Source organism: Procambarus clarkii, chromosome 46 (genome assembly GCF_040958095.1).
Source record: "Procambarus clarkii isolate CNS0578487 chromosome 46, FALCON_Pclarkii_2.0, whole genome shotgun sequence".
Classification (NCBI taxonomy): domain Eukaryota; kingdom Metazoa; phylum Arthropoda; class Malacostraca; order Decapoda; family Cambaridae; genus Procambarus; species Procambarus clarkii.
Window position 1 is genome coordinate 32,554,776 of NC_091195.1, and position 12,008 is coordinate 32,566,783.

Below are 12,008 nucleotides of genomic sequence, written 5' to 3' on the forward strand. Positions count from 1 at the left end.
ATATATTTATATAATAAAAGTGGTTAATAATCGCTATACTCAAAAGTATGATGTGCATATTAGTGATTCAATTATTATGTTTATAAAACAATAAACAAATAGTTTTGCTGCTATTACACTCTATACACAGGTTATATATAAGTATTGGCATGTTTTGGTCACCATACCGAACCACTAAGTTGGTATTGAGAGTCGAAAAGCAACGAGGAGTTACCGCCACACACCAGCCAGCCACTCGCTGCCACTCCCTCAACACACGCACTAAACTTTCTCCCCCAACAATACCAGTTGTGGTGTTATTACACTATATACAGACGTTATATATAAGTATGTGTATATTTTGTTCACCACAACTGTACAGCTAAGCTGATATAGTTAGTTCAGGCACTAAGAGTCGTCGCTATACACAGATGGCGGCTGGCGGCTCCCTCACTCTTTCAAAGTCACACGCACTAAACTTTCTCCCCCAACAATACCTTTTGCAGTGTTATTACCCTATATACACATATTATATATAAATATCTACATGTTTTATGCACCGTAACTGTACACCTAAGCTTGTAGAGCGCCCAAAGAGCATAGTGGCCACCCTCTAAACAGCTAGAGAAATCGTGCAGACGACGTCACCTCCGTCACCCATATGGCTCCTCCCAGCATAATCCTTTTGCTGTTATTACACTAATACACACATTATATATAAGTATCTACATTTGTGTTCACCATAGAGAACCACTGACCTGGTATGGTGAACGCAAACAATAACAGGTGGCCACACAGTCAGTAAACGATGCTGTCTCCCTCCGTCTCTCAGCATCACTCCTCACACAGCGCTAATTATTACAACAATCCTGCTATTATCACAACCCTGGTTATTTATATCACAGTCATTGGTCATCTGTAATATTGTCATCGCTAAATAATATCAATTATATATTTATTTTGACATTTTTCGGCGATGCTGTGGTCACAAGCTGAACATCAATGCTGTTCGCTCATGCTGCGTGCGCCGGCCTTGGTTGCTCCAACAGTACTGTGCCTCTCACACCTGAGAATATTGCCCACGATTTTTTTTTAAAATGGCATCTGTTTACAAGAGCCCTGAGGAAGCTACTGTGAACCCCGTGTAGCCGCGGGCCATTTGAATCAGGCCTGGCACCCTATGGCGTATATATACACCATGCGCACCATGGGACATGTTACTCAGGGCGTATATATACGCCATGCTCAGTTTAAGGGTTAAAACCGTTAGAGGTGGGGGGAGAGTGGGGTGAACGTTGCCTTCCCCCCCCCTCCCCACATGGGAGACATCACGCCACTCTCCTTAGGCCTCACCCTCCTTGTGACGTCACAGGACGCTCGAGGGTGAGTGAGCCTGATTGGTTTAGGCATGTGTGCTCCAAGCCTAGTTTTGGCGTGAAGAGCTATGGTTGGATGCGGCACGAGGGAGCCGTGCTGGCTCCAGGCTGATTGGTCAAGACAAGGTAGGGAGAAGGTATGGGCATTTTGAGTTTCCCTAGCGCGGGAAATCGTCAGCCTGAGCAGGGTAGCAGGTGGACTAGGACGTGTCTGGGTGGAGGGGGGGAGTTTTCCCCCTCCACCCCCGTTAATCGCGGACGTTACCGTGTTAACTAGCAGGGATGGCACTCTTGCTATCCCTGGTTGTGTCTAGGCCCAATTTTCGTGAAGTTCGAGGGCCGACGATTTACGGAAGGAACAGTAAAAAGCTAAAAGAGACAGTTGACAGTGTTCACCAGGAGGCAGCTGGCTGAGCCTCATGGTGTAACAGGTGGTTTGAATAACCTGTCTAGTGTGGTTAGACAATTAGCGGAAATCAGACAGGGCCTCCTAGTGTAATCATGGTAAGATTACAGGCCCCTGTGGGACTTTGAATTCCACCCTGTTGGTCCGCCCGGTGGTGACGCCGCCGGCCATTGTCACCCGAGTGTAGAGCAAGGCAGGCTCAGGTGTGCTGAAGTTGTGGGCGATTCCTCAACCACGTGTGTATGCCTGGGGGGGGGGCCACCCAGGCCACCCGCCGCATGGTCCGGCCGCATGGCACGGCCACCCCACCCGCCTGCCCGCGCGGCCAAACCCCACCCACCCTCTCAGCTCGGGAGGGGCGCTGTGGGCCACGCGGTGGCTACATGCCTTGGCCACTTTCCCGGGACAGCCTAGGGCCACATCTTGTCGACGCATGAGGAGCAAGCAAGCTAAGTGATGTCAGCTAGTGTGGTAGTGACTTGGGAAATGAGGAAAAAATAAGGGAAAGAGGGCAGTAGAAATGAGTACTATTACAGTGTGATGCATACCGGTGGAAATTCACAGTAAGACTTGTCTCAGAGCCTCGCCAGGCGAGAGAAGCAACTGAGTGACAGCTGTCAGTAGGGTCCAGGATTGATAGGGCGGTACCTGGAGATAAATATTATACACGGGACCACACTGTAGTATCAGAATGTATATATATAGTAGACTGACTAGAGTATGTAACCGGTCAGTGTAGAGATTTACCATATAAGTGATCCAGCTTGTCGATTCTATATAATCGTTCAGACTGGATTAATGCCATAGAGTACCGTAAATTATAATCATTAGAGGTAATTAGTTACATTTACTTGATGATATAATTTTCATTGATAATGTAAATGCCATTTCTATGTGTTCATTTGCATGTTTATGTACTGTGTTGTGTGGTAAGTCAGTAGATGTGATTGCTGACTGATTGCCTAATGATGTCATTAGCATGTGGGGTATGCTGATGGCATCATTATGTTGCAGGTTTGTGCAGTATTGTTTCAGTTTATACAATATTATTGCCCCAGGAACTGTGTTGAGGGTTTAAGGGACCTCTAGGATTATTTAGGGGAATTCACAGTACTTAATGAGATCAGGCAATTGATGGGTTAATTGCCTTGCTGAGGTGTGTGTTCACAGTAGTCCTTTGCAATCGGGTGCAAGAAAAGGGGGGGGGCAGTAATATTAGTATACTTTTGTGTGTTGCACAACCATGTGTCATTATTGTGTGGGCACAGTAATTAGCGAGTTGCAGTAGCCGCAACCATATGTGGGCAGTGCTTTTATGATGTTGCATGCCATTGTAGTGTGACCTATGTAACGCTGGGGTTACTTTGTTTCTTTAAGTTGGGTTGAGGACTTAAGGATTCAGTGAGTTAATTAAGTAAGGGGTAATTAACTGGATAAGGGGTGCACACATAGTATTGTGGAGTGAGTGAGGGCTGTTATGAGAGAAAACAGTGTTGAGCTAGAGTGAGATACGTCTCGGGAGCAATTAATTGTCCATGTGACAACTAATTGACCACTCTAGCTAATTATGTAATTAGCCTTCTCATCATGAATTCACGTAGTGGGAGAGGATCTGTCAGAGTCTGTCAGTATTTGTGTTAACGTAATATGCTCGAGACAAATTACCTTTCTGGGGTATAGCAATTAGTGGCTCAGGTTAATTAGTGGAGTAATTAACATTGGAGAGCTCTGATGACTCGGTAAAGCGAGGTCATGGAGCTAGCATAAATCGTTGTATTAATCATATCCTGTCTGAGGACAGTGGATTAGTGGCAAATCTTGTTAATTAGGGTAATTAACTCCTTTCCCGTGAATTCACAGTGTTTGATGAGACCTGCTTAGGCAGTGCGGAGTGAGACGTATTTATGGATGATTAATTATCGGTCCTGGTGACAGTTAATTAATTGGTCAGAAGTTATTAGGGACTTAATTAGGGTAATTAATACTCACTAGTAATTTTTTGACACAGACTGTGGAGAAGCTACCAAGTTAGGGTAGGCTTAGTTAACGTAACTCAATGGGGATGTAATTAGTGGTCCGTTTGACCTTAATTGAGAATTACTCACTGAATACTTGCAAGGAGTCAAGTGTGATGTAATATATGTTGAGTTAGTGTTAACAAGAGAGAGACAAGTGTTAAAGATTAACGTAGAGTATCATCATGTTGTTGTCTAGTGGGAGACAATTGTTTGTGATTACCGTAGTACTTTGTTGCTGACTGCTGCGATCAGTCAATTAACGTAATTAATCACTTAAGGCAATTTCTTTTGGTTGTCGTCTGGTGACGAGAGTAGAGTCATCTAGGGATCTGTGGAGCTGTGTCCCAGAATCCCGCGTTGCCTGTCTTTGTTACTGTTTACAACAGTGCAACTTCTTGTAGGGAGTTGCAAAGAGTGTTCACACTGGGTTGTGATAGCGGGGGGGGGGTCACTGTTGGACTACCCTCCTAGTTACGTGGGTCTCTCTTGGGGGGCGGGAGGACCCCTAAGTTTGTGATTATAGTAGCTGTCAGGGAAACCGAGACACTATTGATTGCCGGCTTGTGTCTTTGTCTTCAGTGAATATCCTTCATTTGTTCAGTTAGTTCATGTTGTCAGCCCGAAGTGTCAGCAAGATGGAGCCTGCTGTCACTTCTCGAGGGGCTGTTGAATAGCTGTGTTGCAAATGCCACTTGATGTACAATAACGTAACCATTCGCTGTGGTGTAACTTAGTCTGTGATATTTTTCTTTGATTTGCAATATTGCGTCATCAGTGGGCACACCTGTGTTCAGGTTAGTTCAGTATGCAGCCTCACAGCAAGGGTTGCTATTTAGCTGTTTGTTATCGTGCCACTGTATGGACATTAACGTAACGTAAACTCGGTAATGTAGTAGTTAGTCTCTTGTTATTAATAAATTGTTATGTTATAGAAAACGGTCTTTGATGTCAACCCTTCAACCATATTATTCCACCATATTTCTGCATATTATTAAGTGTTGATGTGATCTTGATAAGGCGGCTGTTCTTGGGAATTCGAATTCCAATTCATAGCGCCACATCAAATATAAATATTTGATTGTGAGAACCCGTCGGTTACCCTTTATTAGTTTTAACGTCCTGTTTAACTAGGAGGAGCCAGTGGCCAATTGTGGACAGGTTTTCACCCCTGGTGGTGGAGGCCTGGTGGTTTGCTCCCGCTTTTCCTTTTTCTACTGGACTCATGCTTAACTGCCGTGAACAGACTTTAAACTTGTAGTCCACCTCCTAAGGGAGGTAGGCGTAGACAAAAATCTCACAGAAAGGATTGGTTCATTAAAAGCTGAGAGAGGTCAGATAACGACAAAGATTTGAGTAGCATTTTTAATAAATGTTTTATCTCTGTTTACTAAAGCGGAACCTAACACTATGCCTTCAGCTGAACAAGTCTATGTGGGTGGGGAAGAGGACAGGTTGACTAGTTGAGCAGTTGTCAAGGAGTCTCAGGAACTCGTGGGCGTTGTTGAGCCACAGCAACCCTTCCCCATTCCCCCGTCCTCCCCACCATTCCCTTCTCCCACATCCCTTCATCCTCCCAATCATTCCCCACTCCCCCATCCCCTTAGTCTTTCCAACCATCCCCCCCGTTTCCTTTGTGCTCCCTACCATTCCCCATCCCCTCGTCCTACTCATCATTCCCAACCTTGAAAAACACAGCTTAAAAAATACATTGTTTTACCTGTCACAGGTTTCACATCTTAATAGTAGGTATACAAAAACAAGCGCATATTCGAATGCAAACGTGTGTCAAAATTTCAAAGAAATCAGTGAACATTCGGAGATTAGCGATTTTGAACAAAACAAACATTTACAATTATATTTATGTAGATTAGCTTTGGTAATTAGGTCTAGGTACATGGATGTGAGGTAGGAGGTAAGTATTTATACATATATTAGCATTTACCTTATACACAGTGTAATCACAGTAATGTGATGTGTCAATGAGAACACTCGTTGGAACTGTTATGAGGATTCGAACCTATGCGGTGGGTGTTCCCACACACACGCCCTAGTCAACTAGTCTACGACATGGTCTAAAGAACTGCAACCCTGGAGTTCTACTGAGCTCACAAGGGTTTCCTGAGGCTTCCACTGAAGCCGGACCAGGATTTTCACACAATCCATCCACCCCATGCACTCTGTCTGTCATCTAGGAGAGTCTTGAAAGAGGAGTATCAGAAGAACATTCCTGGATGACAGAGCCAGAGTGCATGGGGTAAATGTGTAAAAATCCTGGTACAGTTTCAGTAGATGCCTCAGAAAACCCTTGTAAGTTTAGTTCATCTCCAGGTTGCAATTCTTTTGACCATGCTGTGGCCTAGTTGACTAGGGCGTGTGCGTGGGGCACACCCATCACATAGACTCAAATCCTCTTCAGGGCTCCTATGGATTTTTCCATTTACTTTATATTGCAGAAGTGACGACACTAAGAGTTCCATACACTAGATTTTGTTACTTATTGCCTAAAGCATTAAACATGAGGACGAGGATGTGTTATCACCTTGAGGAATAGTTGTCGGGTTCTGGGTTATGAACTCCTGATACGTAAGGTTGTACACTCCTTTGTTTCTTAGAACGTTCAGCATTCCTTCTGAGGGATCCAGGGCATCTATGTTCCTGGAAGGTTACGGTTTCTAACTTTCAAGACAAAAATCTTTAATTTACATTTTAATTACGAAATATAAGAGTTTATATATGAAATATTTGTGTCTATAGTGCCACAAATTTTTTTCCAGTGAATACAAAATCAATTGTTCAGACAAAATATATTATTTCTGTTGAACTGCAGAATAATTATCCATACAAATTATTTGACAAATATAAAGATGCTGGAGATGTACGAGTGACAAACAGAGAGTCATCACCTGACAGTTGCCTAATGTTATAGATATGTGTTGTTGTTGTTGTTGTTGTTGAGTTAGGGGCGACGACGATCATGGGATCGGATGCGCCCCGGCGTACCCGTTAAGGGTGAATCACAAAGCCAGGAAAGGCGAAACGCCAAGCCAAAACGCGAAACGAGTGACGCCAAGCACTAGAAACTAATATGCCATACGGCAAAGAAACGCGCAAAGGGAGAGGCACGAGCACATAATATAACAGGGCAAACAAACAGCCAGAGGGGCACACAGCATTTCATGTAGGAAATACACAGGAAATCAGTGGACATACTTGCCCGGGAACCTGGCCCACGGGAACCGTACATTGAACGCTTCCCAGAGCACCCACCGCCAAGGGTCCCGTCCATCCACCGGGGACGCCATAATATCCGGAACCGGGACAACAAACGCCCGCAAGCAGGAAACCCAGATGGTAGTACCCATGAGGCGAGTAGCCACCACCTGCCCCCACATGAAGGGTACCTGCCCACCAAGAAAGTTCTCCGGTCCGTCAGACAGCAGTAACTTGGCAATCTCCGTCCAGTGACCGGTGGCATCACAGACGCTGGCAACACGTCCTCCAGGTCCCCAAGGTGCACCCTCACAGGAGCGAATGGGCCACAGGGCACCACCACAGGGGCACCCATGGCCCTGTGCACACCACCAGACGACAGCAGGGAACCCGGACTGCGCGCATCCTTCCATAATGTCAACACCAGACCACGCCCAGCACCAGAGTCCACACCACCCCTGGCAGCGGAAGCCACCTCCCCCCACTATGAAGAGGCCCCTGGCGGAGAAAGAACCGAAGGCACGTCCGAGAAACAGGCACCAGCACCAGCAGGCACATGGACCTCCGCCACCACTAACTGCGGAGACATCGACGTATCCGCATCCACACTGTCAACACCCGAAGACCCACGGTCACTGAAGTCACTAACATCGGCCCAGGCAGAAGACGAACGCCGGGAACGTTTGGGCACCGGCCGGATATCGTCAGAGGCAGAAGCAGACCCAGAAACACGGGTACCACGAGCCGGATGAACCGAAGCCCGACACAGAACGGCAGCAGCCTCTACCACAGGGGGAACCGGGCCACACACAGCAGGAGGCTCAGCAGCCACCCCAGCACTCAGCATATCCGGGACCCCGAGTCACGGACATAGGGCCAGGATGAGGAAAACGAGGGAGAAGACAGAGACGCCTCACATGGACCACCAGGAAGGCCCATGGGAGCAGTTGGACAGTGACAGGATCAGGGAGACCAACCGACGGTACCGCAATACCCGGAGGAGGGTTGGCAACAACCGGAGGAGGGTTGGCAACAACCGGAGGAATGTCAGACGTCGCCGTGGGAGCTGCAGCAGCGAATGTGACGCACACCTCATCATCACCGGAGACTGTCTCCAGTGGGAGCGGCGGGAAATCCTCTTCTTGGAACAAGTTGACAGAAGCAGCTGGGGCCTCAGAGCACCCGGCAGCCAGATGCCCCAACAGGCCACACTGGAAACAGGTACGAGGCTGTCAGGCATAATACACCCAGACGTTGTATCCCATAAGCTGGACAGAAGAAGGTATATCCGACCGCAGGCGCATTCCCGACGTTTGAATGTTCGTTCGCCTCCCAGCATACCGCCCCGAGGAGAGCGTGTTCACCCGCACGCTGACTACAGTACCAAACCTCCCGAGATAACGCCGTAGGATGTCTTCAGGGAACTCCACGGGCGCACCATGGACACTGACATAAGTAAGGGCACCACTGTGGTCCGAAATCGCCACAGAGTCGGCATCATCTGGCAACGGCAACGTACGCTCCTCGTACCGACGGAGGAAGTCCCGGTACTCGTCCTCCCTCACGAACTTAATAACAACCCGGTGGGCTGTAACAAGCTTTACACCATAGATAGCCTCCACCGGGATACGATGCATGTCACACATCACCATCTCGATGGTCGTATATCCAGCCTTACAAGTGAACTCCAGGCCCATGGAGTTCACACACACAACAGGGGGAAGATGGTCACCCATATCAGAACTGCCACGTCAACACGCAGCCAGGCAGGCAACAAACTGGGAGGGCAGAGATGCCCACACCACCTGGCGACCAAAATGGCAAACAACCCCAACAGCCACGGAGGGTCGGCAAGACGTCCTCACTCCACGGCCGCTAGCAGGTGACCTTATAGATATGTGTACCATCACTGTAGAAGGTAAAAATAGTGTATGGTTAGTCACTGAAAATGATGTAATGCATCAACTACTGGAGTGGAGTAAGTGGAGTATTTTTCATTACTTGACTGAGTAATGAAAGACACTTTCGGTTAATTTAGTCTTATAATTTGCATTAAAGCTACTAATAACGAACAGAATTTAATGATTTCATGATGCAAAAGGTTTCACTGTTCATTAGGTTGTGTCACCATACTTATAAAGAACCGTGTATGACAAAGGTCATCGACTCACTGCTCATAAGAGTTCCAGTGTTCTGGGAAACCTTTCTTAGAATGAATGCAAATTTACTGAAAGCTAAATATAGTGATAACTATATTAAATCTATGGCTATAAACCTCCCTAAGGCAGGGATCAATAAATCTTAGTTTATATTTGATAGAGCGACGTCCGTATATACGCTTGTATAACGTCCTAATTACACATTGGACAATGAAGAAACGACGACGTTTCGGTTCGTCCTGGATAATTACATTTCTAATTGTGTGATCTGACGTAGCTTTGCCCCGTCTAGGCTCTCTTTCCTTCTCATTACTAGATTTTTTCTCTTCGTTACCAAGTTATCGTTGCAGTTTTCTTTTCTTTTATTACTTTTACCTTTGTTTTTTAACGTTAGCTTATTTACGCTTTATTTTCTATTCTTTTCCGTCTTCCTTCCGTTCCCTTCCTTTCCATATAACATTTACCTATTGTCTTTATTCTTACCTTTTCTTTTTTCTAACCTTTTTCTCGTATTCTTTCCTTTCTTCCTAGTTTTCTTTCAGCTTATTCTTACCTTTCAACTTATTATTACTTTCCTTTTTCATTCATTACACCTTTCATTTCATTTTTTTTTCTGATATTGTCCATCTCTTCCACTCTCTTTCCACGATACGACTTGATAATGGTGCAGGACGGACCAAAACGTCGTCGTCTGCCTGTTGTGATGTGTGATCATTTTAAGCCACGTTATTGCGACTCATCATCTAAATACTTTTTGTATTACTGAATTAACCTAAATGTGATTCCAATAAATCAGAAATGTAGCTAAAAGACCTATCCTAACATCTGCAAGTAAGGCTACATGTTATGTTAGACATAACATAGTACCTATATGTACTATGTTAGGTCTAAGAATGTTTAATTTTTCTCGGACTATCAAACTAATGGTTCAAAATGTGAAAAAGTTTAGGTCCAACAGTATACTCTGGTACGTTCGACCAAATAGTGTATTTGGTTCAGTGAGTATTATCGAAGAAGTATTGATTTCAGAATATTGTATACAACACCTTGAGAAAGGAATATTGCATCTAAATTTAAATTAAATCTGAAAATTTATTTTAAATACAATTACACATACTTTGGATGTTTCCTTTACCCTCATTCAAACACTACGACACTCTAGTAAGTTCCTCAGTATTATAATTTTAGAATGGGAAAATTCTCTATTTTTGCTTTCTTTCACGTGAAAGAAAGATTTTCACAAGGGGATATAAACTAGATGTTAAAAATATCTACTAAAAAATAACTAAATAATAAATTTTAGTTGGAGAAATTTAGATTTCAAATATAAATAAGGGAACATTGACTAGGAAATTTAGATGCAATATTGTGGAATAAGTTACAGTGAAACATCAGAGAGACAAAGGCACTGGAAAGTTTCTATTCTTTGTGAGACAAATATACGACCTTTAGTTGTTTGAAATAAATAACAGCTGCCAGGCATGGTCCTTCAATCTTATGTTCATACATTTGGATGAGAAGAATTGCATTCTCTGTGTGACTTGAAATGACATATGATTTTAGCTTCCCCAAGATGGGGACAGGACTACTGTCAGGATTACCGATGCCTCTTATACCAACTACTGACCTCCCACAGGTTGTAACCAACAGTAGTTGGCCAACTCATAGGTAGTTATGTTAAATGGGAATCGAGCCCAGGACGTTTCTGTTAGCCGACTACGCTGACCACTGTGTTATATGTAAATGAATTATTCAGAACTTCAGTCGAGAAGTTGTCTAGTACAATTTCCCATTATACTCACGTGAATCCTTTCTTGTGCAGCTCGCGACCGACAGCGCCCGTACCTGTGGAATATATTCCACTCAGTTAATGGTAAAATAATAGGTCTTTGACGCAAGAGATAGATATAATAATAATAATATAATAATAATAATAATTATATATATATATATATATATATATATATATATATATATAATATTATATATATTATATATATATATATTTTATGATGATGTAGGCAGCAACCATCCCCAGTGATTGTTCTTCCAATGAATTTGGAAGACGGCTAATGTAGTCCCGATATACAAGAAAGGGGATAGGCAGGAGGCACGGAACTACAGGCCGGTGTCCCTAACTTGCATACCATGCAAGCTGATGGAGAAGATTGTGCGAAAAAAGCAAGTGAAATATTTGAAACGAAAGAATTTTTGTAACACAGCATCAACATGGGTTCAGAGATGGCAAGTCCTGCCTCACAGGATTAATTGAATTCTACGACCATGCAACAAATACCAGGCAAGAAAGAGAGGGGAGGGCAGACTGCATATTTTTGGATTGCCAGAAAGCATTTGACACAGTACCACATAAGAGGCTAGTGAAAAAGCTGGAGATGCAGGCTGGTGTGAATCTGAAGAAACTCCATTGGATAAGGGAGTACCTAAGTAACAAAAAACAGCGAGTCACTGTGAGGGGAGAGGTCTCAAATTGGCGAGACGTCGCCAATGGAGTCCCGCAGGGTCCAGTTCATGGATCTATACTGTTTCCGATATATGTAAATGATCTCCCAGAGGGTATAGAATCGTTCCTCTCATGTTTGCTGATGCAAAAATTATGAGGAAGATTAAAACAGAGGAAGATGTTAGGAGGTTACAAGATGACCTAGACTGAATTAATGGTCCAACAAATGGCTACAAAAGTTCAACCCGAGTAAATGCAAGGTAATGAAACTAGGCAGTGGACACAGGAGGCCAGACACAGGATACCGAATGGGAGATGAAGTACTACATGAAACGGACAGAGAGAAAGATCTAGGAGTTGATATCACACCAAACCTGTCTCCTGAATCCCACTAAAAAG

The 12,008-nt window shown here is 44.4% G+C and overlaps 1 protein-coding gene across 2 annotated transcripts in view; it reads right to left on the reverse strand.

Annotated features, from left to right (window-relative positions):
* LOC123770540 (methyltransferase-like protein 27) overlaps window positions 1-12,008 on the reverse strand; it is a 121,572-nt gene that overhangs the window by 43,314 nt on the left and 66,250 nt on the right. For both annotated transcript variants that reach the window (XM_069301905.1, XM_045762549.2), the window contains exons 4-5: window positions 10,951-10,993; window positions 6,319-6,434 (exon numbers count right to left, since the gene is read on the reverse strand). In XM_069301905.1, coding sequence (XP_069158006.1) covers window positions 6,319-6,434; window positions 10,951-10,993 — 159 coding nt within the window. The remainder of the gene's footprint in view (window positions 1-6,318; window positions 6,435-10,950; window positions 10,994-12,008) is intronic.